Consider the following 15,229-nt stretch of genomic DNA (forward strand, 5'->3'; position numbering starts at 1 on the left):
TAAACAACTGGACTAAACAGACTCAATAAACATTATTAAAAAACTTTAAAAAAAGATCCGATTTTAACAATAAATATTATAATATGGAGATCAAGAATTTAAATACTTGTCAGATTTCATTAACCTATTAGACCCTTGAATACTAACATAAATCCATCAGTCAATATAATAATAACAATAATAACAATAATAATAATAATCATCATCATAACTATCAATTACAAGCTATACATTTTGATATGGATACATGTATTTAAATATTTCTACAAATAATTCTGAAGAATTGGAAATTCCTATTTAATAAATATCACAAAAAATTGAGTTCTTTAAGAAGTTCACTAATTCAAATAATAACAGAGAAAGTAGAATAATTCATTTGAATGTACTGGTTCTAATTGCAGCGGATTCTTACTCAAAAATTATTTACCCAAGGGTACCGCAAAGATGAATGCCCCTTCTTAAGGCTCTTAGCAACATATATCCTTCATAAACAATCCAAGTTCAAGCATCCATCTCAATATACCAAGAGAAACTCGTGTTTATAAATATAATATAATCTGATTTTAGGCATATCAATTAAGATGATGGATCTGCCTGCTGGTACAGCAATTGGAGTGTTGCAGTGACATTGTTGCCTTCTCAGGATCATTTGCATTAACACAATGGCAATACAGCATCACCTTCTTCAGCACCCCCTTTGCAAAAACATTTCAGCTACTTCAGGACATTCTTAAGAAAGAGGAGTCGTTTGTCTGTCCAGTCAGCAAAAAATGTGATATTAGACCTTAGAAATGTTGAAGTTGACACAACAAATTAATAATTGCCTGGATGCATAGAACCCATTCATGTCATCAACCATATCAGAAAAGAAAACTTATTACACATATAAATATAATTTCAGAAATAAATGCAGATGAAAATGGCTAGAAACTTATCTCCCTGAAGATACCAGAAGAAACATCTAATCTGAAATCCTTATGGAATGATCATATTATGTTGATTTTGTTTCACTGTTTGACCATAAACTGTATCGACACCTGTAAATCAAAATTGATTGCAGAGTTCATTCATAAAACCAAACCATGACATCATCCAATGAGAAAATCTCTTCAGAAGGCTCTATGTATTTTTGTGTATTCTTTGATGCCTGTGTTTCAGATGAACCAATCACCAAAAACATGCAAAACTAGAACACATACATGGTTTGAACTTCGAAGGACTGCCCCTGGATGATTGTCTGGACTCTTTAGGATCAATTAGAACTTTAAGAATCTGCAAAGACTTGACAGGAAATTCGTCTGAATTTTCTGATGCCAACCATATTGGACAACCATTGATGAGAATCAGTCAATTCACAACTGGTTCCCGTTCCGACCAATCCCAACAAGTTTCAGTGAATTCTGGCCAGTTCTGTCCAAATTTCAGCTTAGTTTAAGAATTGGTCTTGGCCAATCCACTTTGTTTCAAAAATAAAGAAATCCTATTGCATGATCTGATAAGGACTATACAGTAACCAATCTGATGATCTCGAACTTGGATACTAAAGCCAATACCAAAGTAACCAAACAGAACCGCAGTCCTGAAAATTGAGTCATACAAGCCACAGTAATCAAGGTTGATAAAAGTTTAGTTTCCAAGAGTATGAAAATATGTGAAAGACATCCTTCAATGTGAAATAAACGGTGAACAAAAATAATGACAATTGATAAGATATATTAAGGACCATTCTACAAGAAGAAAAAACAACTACCAGTGGGAGCTACCTGAATCTGTTGGAGAACTGTAATGCTTCCATCTCAATTCAAAAACATGGCTTTTGCAATTGCTACAGCAGATAAAATCATCTTTCTAGTTATTACAGGATCCAGATCAAAATTCGTCCTTTGAACTACTTCTGAGCATAAGTTTACTCCAATGTCAGTAAATCCTTCCTGCTTTTCCTCTTCTTTTCAGCCCAAGATGGGCCATATATTACCAGATTCGTCCTGCCAAATCTCCTATCAGCTATCTGCAGTAAGATACTTAATGGGTGAGTATTACTGCTTAACTGATAGGCTTGTCAAACATTTTATTTGAAGGCCTAAAGTGTTTGTGCAACAGAATAAATAGAAACAATGATATACAGGAAAATTCAACATGCTACCTGAATGAGGAAAAATAGAAATTGACCGTTGGGGCCTTTATTGAGGCTTTAAATCCCTCTCCCTCTCCTCCTTCACTCACTCTCTCATTCTCGCTCTTTCTCACTGTCATTTGTGAACTCTTACTTGCGACTAAAAGTTCTTAAATGGCTCAAGATCAATGGAAGAAACTTCCTCCCAACAGATCCAAAAAGATAAATTCAATTTTTACTCCTTAGATCCAAACTATTCATTTATGGCTTAGATACACTTTATTCTTATCTAAATAGAAAAAATCTTTACAAATGATTTTTTCCTATTTTCTGACCATTTTCCAGCCTGTTTTCCGAAAACTGATACATACCAGCATACCATCTCACAGTACTAACCAGTCAATGCCAGTCCACCAAGGGACGGATACCACCAATCAACACGGCACAACGGTCCTTGGTTTATACAATATGTCCATCTATAGTATATTACATTTCATCTATCTTTATGCTGAAATGGTGTCTGGGATATGAGGTGTTAGGTAGAGAAGAAAATGAGGAACTGATAAATTAAACAATTGAGTTCAGAATCATAAGCAAAAATATCTGCTTCATACAATTAATAGATGATATAATTAATTCCTTAACTCTGACCGTGACCGCCCCCCGCCCCCCCTCTTTTTTTTTTTTCTTGCAAATGATAGAGGGGAGGGCCTCCACCTAGGGAAATACCTAGGCGAGTACCATGTCATCATCTCCACAGACACTTGAACCTAGAACCTCTTCAAGAAAAAGAGGTAATACAAACAGAGGCCTCAGTGCACTCAAAGAAACTTGCAAACAATTTTGGTTCAATTTGCATCTATTCGCTAAAGATCATCATAAAAAATATGGACCAACAATTCAGTGACACCATTTATTTTAATATATTATTCTGCCCACTCTCCCTGTAGTAAATTTGTTGATTAACCTTTGTATATTTGAAGAAAGTATTCTTAATGACAAAAAATGTCTTGCCAGAGCAGAAGTGCCACAGGAAATGCTGCAAAACAATTCCGTTCCAACAGGCACATTCTAGTTCACACACCACCTGTGCTGATAACCTTAAGGCCTAATATTCATAGGTATCCAGGACATCAAGTATCCGTATAGGCCTACATCTACATGAAAAATTACCATAATGCCATATGGAAAAGATAAATCATGAAAAGAATATCATTGCCAGTACATTCTAGTTGAATTAAACACTAATAAGTTATAGAACCATAATCATTTTGTGTACAGATTGTGCCAAAAAAATGTACAAGAACTAGTTTATTCAGTGGTAACACAAAATAAAACAAAGAAATCGAATATTAAATGCCGGTAAAAGAATGGGTGACAGGAATCATAGAGAAAAGCTTTAACACACAAAATAGTGTGACTTGCACATTTGAGCCTTGGTCCTATGACAGCAACAGCGATTTGTGACATAATTTAATAATCAGGGTAGTAAAATAAACATAAGCATGACATTAATAAACAAGAGGGATAAGTTTAACAAGCATAGATTTATTATTATAGACTAATATACAGCAAGGGACAAGCTATGATAATCCACACGAAAAAAACATCTTGTATGATGACAAACAAAATGTTATAGTCCACACTATGAGTTCCTTTCACCAAAGAACTAGAACAAATAAACAAAATGTCCCAAGTCATGATCCATCCCAATGGAATAACTTAAGCCCAAGTTAATAGTACTATATTCATTAGACCCTTATAAGTTAATCAAAATCTATAGCCACTTCCAATGTCAAACTAAATCAAAATATTGAAATATTTCTCGCTTGAAGATTTGATTAGGAACCAAAATAGGTCATAAACCTTAATGCATGTGAGGCCTAGCCTAGTGATGGCTTCACACTATGGCGTGCCCTTTAGTCCCGTCCACAAGTAGTCCTTTCTTAGTCGAGTCCTTCACCCTCCTCAATACTAGATTACTTCTAATACCATTTATCATGACTACTTCCAATAAGATAACTTTAACTTATTAAACCTGAACCACCAGTCCAAAATGCCTAAATCTAACTTACAACATTCTACCCATCAAACCCTTATAAACCCATAATCAATTCTAATGTGAGACTAAAGCAGGGTATTATATCCCTAATATTAAAACATTTAAAAAAAACAAATTTTTTGTAACAAACTATTGTTCTAATTTAATCCCTTATCAACCTAAAACAAAAGTATTTTACTGTCTGACAAGTGCCAACATAACGAAATAAAAAATTATCATACTATTAAAGATATTAAGATAAGAATACAAAAATAAAAAGTTGATAGAAAGTACTTTTATGAGATGACCACAAGAGTCAGCCAACAAAGTCTTAAGGGGATACTCCACCAGCTAGCAAAAAAAGACAAGTATTACAGTTAAATCTGACCAGAGCAGCATTAAGAAAAAAGAAAAAAATTATGCCAAAGCATGACTCACGATGAAACAGTCTTCTCCAACCAAAGGTGATTTTCCAAGATGATCCATGAGCACGGTATAATCGACGGCCATGTAGGGTGGTGTGACACTTATATAGTCAAATGATATGTTCTTATCTGCAACAGAAGAAAATTTTCAAATTTATCAGCTATGGCAAGTCTTTAGACTGAAGAGCTAGCAACTTGAAAACATAAAGAATGACTCAGCTAGATAAGAATTAATATTGAAACAAGGCCATAAATTATTTTTTTGGATACAGTTTAAATATGTTGTTATTATAGGCAATATTAGTCATTCAATAACTAAAATCAATTTACAAATTCTAATATGGTATGGCCACCAAAAGTGAAAATGATCAGTGATTTAAAAAGCGCGAGGCGCCAAAAGGCGCCAAGGTCCAAAAATGCCCAAGGCGCTAAGCGCTCGCCCGAACGAAGCGAGGCGCTAAAATATAAAAATATATAATATAATTAATAAATATAATTATTTAAAATTTTAAATAAAAATATGCTATTAAATTAAAAAAATCTAAGATACAAAATCACAATGTCACATTAACAAAAAGTTTCAAAATTCAAAACAATAAAATTTTATTAACAGTGTTGAAAATTAATCATTTCAAAATTCAAATAAACTTAATATTAACAATATAAGCCTGCTGACGAAGAAACGATGAAGCAGCGGCGAGTGGCGACAGCGGCAAGCAGCAGCGGCAGCGGGAAAGGGAGCGGGAGCGGCGAGCAGCGACAGCGGCAAGTAGCGGCAGCGGGAGCAGGAGCAGGAGCGACGAGTAGCAGGAGGCGCGAGCAGCGACAGAGGCAGCGTTTGCGACCAGCGACAGTGGCGAGCGGCGACAACGACAACGTTTGCGAGCAGCGACAGTGGCGAGCAGCGAGATTGGGATCGGGATCGGGATCAGGATCGGGATCGGGAGCGGCGGTGGCGGTGGCAGTGGCAGCGGGTTAGGGTTGGGTAAGGGTTAGGGTTGGGTAAAGGTTATATCGGTTTAGTTGGTTCGATTGAACTAACTAGCAACCGAACCAGGACCGAACCAGACCTAAAATCCTGGTTCGGTCGCCTTGGTTTACCCAGGCGCTCACCCGAAGCGCCCAAGTGGCACCTGTTTGAAGCGCGCCACCTGGGAGATTAGTGAGGCGCTCGGGCCTCGCCTCGCCTCGCCCGAGCGCCCGAGCGCCTTTTTCAATCACTGAAAATGATACCATATATTCTTACATAACAGTGGAACCAACACACCAACCAATCACTGTATGCATAAGCACACTAAAATATGTCCAAGTTTCGCTAAAATAAGCACTCATCCTAAATGTATCATATTGGCATCCTATGATGGGTATCAACTTGAACTAGAAAACATCTCCAGCGAGAAAATTGCAAAAATTTCATAAATATAACATCTTAGTGTCTCAAGGAAATAGATAATAGTCAAAAGAGCAATATAATAGCTAAAAGTACATCCGGCAGAAGGGTTGTAGGAAAGGTATCCCTCAACATGAAGCATCATTTCTTCAGATAAAAGTTTTCTACAAATGAAATTTTAATTTGTCCATTTGTGAGATCTTTGTTTTTTAGCTTTGACCATGGGATTATTTTAAAAAACAGATCTCTCCTCTACAAGGAGTACCAAGCAATCTAGGCTCAACTTATTGTTAATACATTCAATTTGAGATGCTTAGTAGACAAACATGTGGACTCATATCCCAATAATCAATTTACAACCTGATGCAGCTTTCCAAAAGAGACAACATAGACAACAAAATGTCATGCTAGTACAATTTCAACAAGATGTACAACATCTTTGAAAGTTGGGAATGTGCCACCTAGTCCATCCATATTAGATTGTGATAAGTATTTACATGAAATCCCAACCAAATACATAATGGATACATCCAGAACAATTTTATTTTATATCTATACTCTTATATTGATAAGTGGCTGACCCAATTGGATCCTTTACCACTTTTGGGTCTTCCACTCTTCTTAAGTGGGTGAAGGAAAGAAGTTCTTGTTTACCTAACAATGTTGTGTCGATGGATGCATATCGGCACAATGTTATGAAGCCATTAGACACCGAATCACCCTCCTAAGGGTCCCACCTCCACTGGCAGCTAGATTTTCTATTTGTCTATTATTTTAGTTATACTCTTGTCTCCTAAGAATCACCCTCCTAAGGAGGGTTTTACATCTTGAGTATAGATCCACACTGGTGGATGACCAGATTTACATGGATTCGTTAATAATGATGTACTGAAACATGGTAGACTAGTATGTACCATAATACAGAGAAGGGGAAGTAGAAGGAGAAAAAGAGGAGGGAAAAGCAAAAGAGGAAGAGGAGAGGAGGGAGAGAAGGAAAAGAAGGGATAAACGTGTCTTTAGATGGGATTGTGTACCATACTGCAAGTCTTGGTAATCGTTTTGCTACAATTACAGCATAATTATCATACCTTAGTGGTTTATTCTCGTCTCTCACTCTCTCCCTTTCATCTTTGTAAAGGTTAATTCTTGAATTGGAAATACTCTGATAGGAAGATCATTTATAGAATGTAAAAATGGTCATCACTCAACCTACAAGACAGGTTGAAAAATACCATGCAGAAACAATACCAACATGCATCATGTCAATCTACAACAAAGATGCCAATGTTGACCTTTGATATGTGCTACCCTATACAGTGCCAAGAAGATATAGGCACACCCCTACACCATGGTATGAAAATCCTTGCCTAACAACAGTGCATTTGAAAAAGAAAAAGCTTCTCATGGAAGATGTATTCTGAATCTCTGCCAATTCTGTTTTGCTTTGGCAAGCCAACATTTGGTTAGAGGTGGCAAACAAATTTTGTAAGAAAGGCCCAAACTTAATGTACTTGAGACATTCACAAAATTTTTTAAAGTGCTATTAATGAGTGGTGAAATGATTAATACGAGGAGAGGTAGAGGGTGACCTGAAAAGAAATTACAAAAAAAATATAATTGAAGATTTAGATACTCTTAGCTAAGGATATGACTTTCACATAACTCAACGATACAAAAAAATCCATGCAACTGATATCAAATAGTTAGGAATTTATGACTTTGTTGTTGTTATTATTGTATGGGCATCAACGTTTGAAACTCCACCTAATATTTTTAATGTCAGTCTACTTTTTCAAGAAGTGCAACTTATTAATAAAATTTTTTAAATTATATATATATATATATATATATATATATATATATATATATATATATATATCATAAGTTTCATCAAGGTTCGTCATACCACGGTGTACCGCCCGATATATACCAGTTTGACAAGGGACCGATATAGGTGGTACATATCAGTCTATCGACATACCTCATTGTATTGTGTGTCGGTATATCGGTATGTACTGTACTGATGACCGATCAGTACATCAGCACGGATCGGTAAACCGAACCATGAGTTTCATAATCTAAATAATATTTCAATTGTGTGCATCCAAGTCCACTTTGTGTCTTAGCTTGATTAAATTGTAAGAAAATAAAAAGGGCTAACTGTGATGCAATCTATCATACATCCAAACAATCTAAATTTTTGAGAGTTACATTTTTTAGAAAAATAAAAGAACAAATAATAGTGTACTATATCAAAAATATTAAAGCACCCATAACTATAAAAAGGAAAATAAGAAATATCGCAGATCTTATATCTTCATTCAATGTGAAGGTAAAATTGGATACCCTTTTGTTGCCTAAATACAGAACTATTTTGTGAATCAATATTAAAATCCATGCCAAAATTAACATAAAACATCACTATCTCGAATATTATGCATTAGCAATAGAACTTGTAATAAGTATATCTATATTATTAACCCATAAATCAACACTAGTATAGCTTAACTTTCCTATATTGTAGGCAAGGTTGACCAATTCCTCTAATTTTAATTATTGACTGTCATGAACTCATTATGTATAAAGATAATGCATCCAAAGCCTCCTTGAAGCACACCAATCCTGACGCAAGTACATACGAAAGTCAAGCATGGTCTCTATCACAAGAACCTCAAATCCATTAGTCAACCACCCACTGTACTCAGTGATTTGGTGTTTAATTCTATGATACTCTATACCCAATACAACTTTACCAAGGACAAGAAGGGATTGGCAAAGGCATGCCCTTCATGTGAGAGCAAATGATTAACTAATATGTTAGCTTCTTGGGATTTTATTCCACTTTAAACCAAATTGTAAAGAATTTGCAAATAAAATATATACTTTCCAATTAACTATTGTAGGCATTATTTTACTTCAATGGAAGGATACTAAATATGAGAGGACTAAAATTTAACCTCACACTGATACAAATAAAGCATGCCAGGTACAATAAACTTCTAATCTTCAAAATCCTATCAACAAATATAAACATATAAGCAGTGTTAAACACCACTTGATGACCCTTAAGGCAAAATAACTTAGTACCCTATTTGACTCAATAAAACCAGCAACTGAGCTTCTATAAAAACATCAAAGACTTCCATGATTTACCAAAATATAAAACATGATCATACAACTTAGGAACCCAGAAATGATTTCTAACATTCCCAAAAATAGAGGGTAAAAGATATTACTTCTTAAAAAAATGGATAATTTCTCTTCAGAACAGTATAATCAGTAGACTCAAAACACTCAACGGAACAAAATGGTTCATGAGTATACCGCCTACTAATCACATCTTACTTTGTCAACAATATACAGACATAGGCCATGGATGCATGCCCATGAAGTGCACGTCATGCCTCGATGGGCACAACAAAGTGCTTTAATCATAGAAAAATGTGAAAACGTTCACAAGTGTTACAGTGAACATTATTTGGTGCTTTTTGTTAGTAGCACATATGCGTTTGAAAAAATGTACCAACTCCATTCTGTGGCAGCCACAAGCCACTAAGCATGCATGGAGCACTTAGTTTGACTCTAATATTTAATTAATAAGTGAGCAAGCTACCAATAATCTAGAGATGCAAACAAAATTATGACCACAGTTATTGCCGATTATAAGAAAAAGGAATAGTTATCAGTAAAGCCAGTCCTTTGGACAAATTTATGGTCCTAGTTAAGGTTGACAAGGATTGCAATGAACTAATGGCAGGTAAAGCAACATGAGTACCTGAAGATTGTTCAGCTTGCTCCAAGAATCTTTCAACACGAATTGTATGTATAACTGAAACATTAGAAAATCCTGTCCATTCTAAATTGGGTTGCAGCACTTCAGAGACAACCCAAGGATCCATCTCAACGAAGTGTACCTGGGAAAAGAAGCAAATTGGCGGTTTACAATAAATAACACATAAAACGATGAAGAAGAATAGAACAAGGAGACGGCTTATATTGGCAAGATATTAATTTTCATTAAACAATGAGCCACCAATCAAGGATAACCAACTTGGTAAATCCAAACAAACAGAAACCGACTATTTTGTCTACCAGATCATAAGGGTTGCCAGCAAGATCAGTTGTGAAACTCAGAAGCTGAAGCAGGTATGAAATGAGACGGACAGAAATACTTGAAACTAATATACAAATAAAGTTTCTAACTTAGAAAACACCTCTGAACATCCACGGCTTATAGCTTCAATTCCAACAGATCCAGTTCCACTATACAAGTCCAACCAGCGTCCTGGCCTTAGCGAAGCAGGACAGCCACCAGCCACCTAAAAGCCATAGAAACTATTGAAACCAATCTCATTATTGGAGATATATATATATATATATATATATATATATATATATATATTATGGTATGCTAAGGATGCTGAAGATTATAATTGTGACATTTTCAAGTACAAATAAATTGCAATTTTAAATAACACCAACTAAGTTCTGCAGATCTCATCCATACCAGTAAAATATCAAAGGCTGCTCCTCTGACAACTTCCATCATAGGTCGGACATCCATACCTTTAGGCGAAAGCAACTTCTTCCTGCGAGCTTTTCCTCCTAACACCTAGGCAAAAAAAAAAAAACAAAATCCATTTCTTAATTAACAAAGCCATGACAATCTGAGAAATAAACTTGAAATCGAACAAATAAACCATCCTGTATTTTCTCAATCTCCAAAAATGAAGAAGCATCAAAAGGATATGGTTCATGATAAATAATTATGAAGTTACCTGAAACATAGCAGTTGCAGAAAAGGGAACTGTAGTCATAAACTAAATCATACAAATATGAGAAACAAGTGAGGAGGCAAATTTCTGGAAGGATTACTGAACGAATGTTGTACCCAAGTTGGAAGTTTCAAATTACAAGTAAATTAAACCCATAGAGTCATCCCAGGGCCTCATCCTGTAAGATGCTTGATGTGGCCATGATTCAAACTTCAAAGTTAACAACTGGGAATGAATGACACAAGACCATGATGTTCCTAAAGAACTAATTAAAAAATGGTTCTACCTGGTCAAGATTTTTTCTTTTAGGCATGTGATTTTGTAATGATATACAGTTAATAAAAGTTGCTCTCACGAATGCACAAACTGAATTTTTCCTTCTACTTATCAAGTATGATTAATTTATGCATTTTAATCATTTTAACAGGAAACCTCTTTATGGTTCCCTATTTGCTCAAGCCCTATGGTAGAGGTTGATACCTAAACCAGCCATCTAATTGGTTAAGTGTTGCTACACTTTGCAAGGAACACAGCTATGTTAAAATGGCATGTATATTCAGTAGTTGTTATACAATGGTCTTGTGATTGCTATATACTACTTTTGCCAAGATTTTCAGGATCTAGGTCAGAGTTGAGATCTGGATTGCCACTCTGTTAAGATTGGATCTGAACTACCTAGCTATTACTTAGACCAACTGATTAATAAACCTGGACCTATACAGAGTTTTAAAACATTTCAAAACTCAAACCAACTTAAATGAATCCTAATCTACACTTGGATGGCATCAATCATTTAGTTGAAAATGATGTGTGCAAACAATCACCTAAACAGTAAAAAAGTTCACAAAAGTTCTCCTCAAAAGTAGTTTTATCACAACATTGCTTACGTGATGCTGCACAAAACCAATTATGACAATCCGGGTATCCTAGTTCCAGTAAATAAGTAGAACAATAGTAAATTAGACCTTAACCCATTTAATTAATAATGCTTTTATTATAATCAAATGTGTACAGGAATTTTTTATTGGTCCATTTTCCCTCACTTTTATCTTTTAGAATCATGAACCCATGTTTTCCTCCATTTTCACAGACTAGAAGCGCACAAAATAACTAATTTCCCAAAAAAGGAAAATCACCATAATTTGCAGAAATTTTGGAAATATAGAAAAAAGCAAGGAAAGAAGACCATCATATATATATATATATATATATATATATATATATATATATGCACCCCAGAAAGGCAGGTGCATCGCCCCACGAGACTCATTAAAGGATCCAAGTATCAAGAAGATGTTCCAAGAGGAAAGATGAACATCTCAATAGATTTGGGAGGATGAATGACCTAAAAGGGAAAATAAATAAAAAAAGGTATAATGCCTTCTATAAAAAATGCAAATGTATTTATATTAAATATGGGGATGGAAACATCAAGAAAAAAGTTATGCACTCAAACATGAGCTGCTTTCCCCTTTGCACAAAAAGACCAGCACGGAAGCATTCATGTTCACCTTTTTTTTCCAGAAAAAAGGAAACTATATTAACAGCATTCATGTTCGCTTATCAATGTCTGGGAGATATGACAATCATCAATATGGGGTAGCACATTAGCTGAAGGTATTTCCACTATTTCCCTAACTTCGTTATTAGCCTTAAAAGTTAGAATCATGCGACAAGATAGCTGAGATTATATTGTGGACTGATCCTTGGCGTAGGGACTACTATTGTCGAAAAGCATGAAATCTCTCGATAATGGTGCACAAAGTAGCCTGAAGCTAGGGAAAACAGCTGCCACTTCAAAGCTAGTTTGTACCCATGTGCACAATGTAAAACACAGTAAGAACTTCCCGCGGGGAGTACCTGAAGCAGCCTATGGGTAGTCCGCGGCGGCGGCTTCGGCTCGTCAAGTGGCAGGGGCATGCGCTTCCCCTTCCCAGCCCTGTTTTCTTCATCCCTCCTCCTCCTCCTCAGCTACGGCGTGCATTGATGATTCAACCAAATACAACAAAGATTGAAGAATTACACAGGGGAGTAGATACAGTTAATGAGAAAAGAGGAAGAATAAATCGAACCTTGTGGGCAGATAGGGAGATGCAGTCCGACGGGTCGAGGCCGTGGGTCTCCAGTATTTCTTGCTTCCGCTCCAACTCACGCCCGTAGACCGGCCTAGCATCTGCGCCACGCCACGAAACATTCCAACAAATAGGCCCGGGTTAGTCGGTTGAGTAATTCGTGTAGAGAGTGGTGAAGGAAGAAGATTATTCATACTGGAGGAGGAGGAGAGGATGAGAACGGAAGTGCGGCGGCGGTGAGGGTCGGCATTGGGGAAGCCGAAGAGGGGAAAGAGGGCGGCGGGGAGGGATGAAGGGCTTGCGGAAGTACGAAGATGACGCTGTTGACGGTGATGAAGGGAGGAGAACGGAGGAGAAGGAGAGAGGGCAGAGGACGCCATCAGCGGCAGCGACGCCCAATTATGCTCGGGTTGAGGGGAGGGAGGGGGAAGAGCCAATCCATGAAACAGATCATATAAATATCTTTGCATAAATATTATCGGAGTCTCAAAACCGCACCAACACGAATACCGGCCCTGTTATTGGAGAGGTACGGCAGCTATTTGGTCGATCGCACGTGGGTGCCCACAGGTAATCTAATCAACAGTCAGGTACACGGGTCTTTGGCGATTAAAATGCAAAAGCTTGATACTCAGAGTGTTCCCACTAATCTACCTGCCTTAATGATTGGTGATAACGATGGTTGTTTGGCGAGTCCCGCAGTCCGTCCCAAATAGAATCCGACGGATGTTCGTGTCATTATACCCCTTTAGAAGCCGCCTATGTTAAGCTAATTAATTTTTTGAAATCTAAATAAAAGGGGAACGATCATATTCTCACAGTGTTGTTAAATGGTTCGTCTAGTAATGGTCAGCCTAGACGATGAACATTTAATTTATATTATAATATTTATATAAATATACTTATCTTAAATGTCATCGATTTTATTTATATATTTATCTTAAAACAACGATACTATAGGTGGTGGCAGACCAACGACACTATCGATTTTATCTTAAATGTCAACGTCCTAGTTATATTTTCGATGGTGACGGACAACGACACTTTAGGCGGTTGTTGTGGATGAGAAAAGAAGACAAATGGAGTGGAGGAAGAATATGACATAGATGTCGACACTTTACGTTTGTGTCAATACCGATGTAGATGTCAAGCAGCCCTTTCGTCACTCTGCATCTACGTCGATGTCGACACAAATGTAGAGCATTAAAATTATCTTTCTACTCATCGTTTTTATGCTTTCGTAAGTAAAATCGAATAAATTAAGATAAATGAAACTATATATTTCATTTTTCATAACTATAAAGATTTCAATATAATTTTTTTAAACCTAAGAATGCTAACAAAGTTTGATCACTTGAGATAATATATAATTAGTTTTTGAAAAAATGACTTAAATTTTACAGAATTAACAAACCTATTTACACTTAAATAATATGCATTGAAAAGTGCACATAAAAATCTAAATATCTTATATAAAAATCTCACTTAAAAAAACATACTTTTTCACACATGATTGAAGCGGAGATGGCAATGGTCATGGCAATGATATAAGAAGAAGAGCTAATGATGGAATCAAGTCAGCAGACACATGTCAAATCAGGTGATATATCGTGTGAAGAATGTGTTAGATAAAACTTATATCTAGTCGAACACTCCAATGATACACAAATAATTTCCTCTTCTACATGTAGACTGGGTTAGCATCTGTTTGGCAGAAAAAAAAATGCACAGCCTTCTTCTTTGAAGGTCAAGTAGAATTATTTTGGCAATCTGAAGTCGTCCAATCTAGTCCAACAAATCCCATTCAATGATTCTGTACAAGATAGCCAATTCAAGCGTGAGCCACAGAAAGACATGATTATAAGAGCTTGGTTCTCTGACTTTCTTATTCCTGTTGATTTGAATCTTTCTGCAGTTACCTCAGTTTCGTTGGAAATGCTTCACAAAATAACACTGGTTCTTTGCAAAAGTGTGTTCCTCTAAATCTTCCTGCCAACAATGGTTAGTCTAATTTTTAAGATCCATCATCCTACATATCATTCATTAGCTAAAAACCTACTCCTGTCAAGCGAGGAAATTGGTACAATTAATCTCCTAAGATTCCTTTTTCTTTTCTTTTTGAATAACCTCATCCTGTACATATTTAGAACCCTTTGAGCCCTACTTAATCCATATTGGCCACCACAACTTACTGTACACAATCATTCCTAAACACAGACAATCAAACAAAGACTGCCAATTTAGTTCTAGATGAAAATAGAGGGACTTGATGGTTGAAGGCTGATAAGTTGGTTTCGACCTCACGATAGCAGCCAAATTCTTCAGATTGACATGAATAGGAGGGTGCCAGGGAAGTTCACAATCCTACTAAAAGATGTCAGATATTGATCTTAGGACAGTAATAACAGATGGT

General features: G+C 36.2%; 1 protein-coding gene across 2 annotated transcripts; it reads right to left on the reverse strand.

Annotated features, from left to right (window-relative positions):
- Positions 1-317: 317 nt before the first annotated feature.
- On the reverse strand, positions 318-13,255 carry LOC135628016 (uncharacterized). 2 transcript variants are annotated; one of them, XM_065134539.1, is made up of 11 exons: positions 13,013-13,255; positions 12,817-12,917; positions 12,605-12,715; positions 10,477-10,581; positions 10,184-10,288; positions 9,745-9,883; positions 4,593-4,708; positions 4,449-4,505; positions 1,764-2,008; positions 1,200-1,579; positions 318-1,037 (listed from the first exon to the last, which is right to left on the reverse strand). In XM_065134539.1, the coding sequence occupies exons 1-9, from the start codon at positions 13,194-13,196 to the stop codon at positions 1,907-1,909; spliced, it is 1,020 nt and encodes a 339-aa protein (XP_064990611.1). In that variant the 5' UTR covers positions 13,197-13,255; the 3' UTR covers positions 318-1,037; positions 1,200-1,579; positions 1,764-1,906. The 2 variants fall into 2 exon arrangements, with proteins under 2 accessions (XP_064990611.1, XP_064990612.1); XM_065134540.1 differs by lacking the exon at positions 1,200-1,579 and having other exon boundaries at positions 318-752.
- Positions 13,256-15,229: the final 1,974 nt, after the last annotated feature.

Source organism: Musa acuminata, chromosome BXJ2-11, assembly GCF_036884655.1.
Source record: "Musa acuminata AAA Group cultivar baxijiao chromosome BXJ2-11, Cavendish_Baxijiao_AAA, whole genome shotgun sequence".
In the NCBI taxonomy this organism is placed as follows: domain Eukaryota; kingdom Viridiplantae; phylum Streptophyta; class Magnoliopsida; order Zingiberales; family Musaceae; genus Musa; species Musa acuminata.

Bases quoted from the DNA above. Each gene is read 5' to 3' on its own strand.
- LOC135628016 (XM_065134540.1), bottom strand. From the start codon at position 13,196: ATGGCGTCCTCTGCCCTCTCTCCTTCTCCTCCGTTCTCCTCCCTTCAT. The intron at 10,289-10,476 runs GTATGGATGAGA...TATGGCTTTTAG, and splicing joins CAGCCTTTGATATTTTACTG to GTGGCTGGTGGCTGTCCTGC. The intron at 4,709-9,744 runs GTACTCATGTTG...CTTCTGTTGCAG, and splicing joins GCAAGCTGAACAATCTTCAG to ATAAGAACATATCATTTGAC.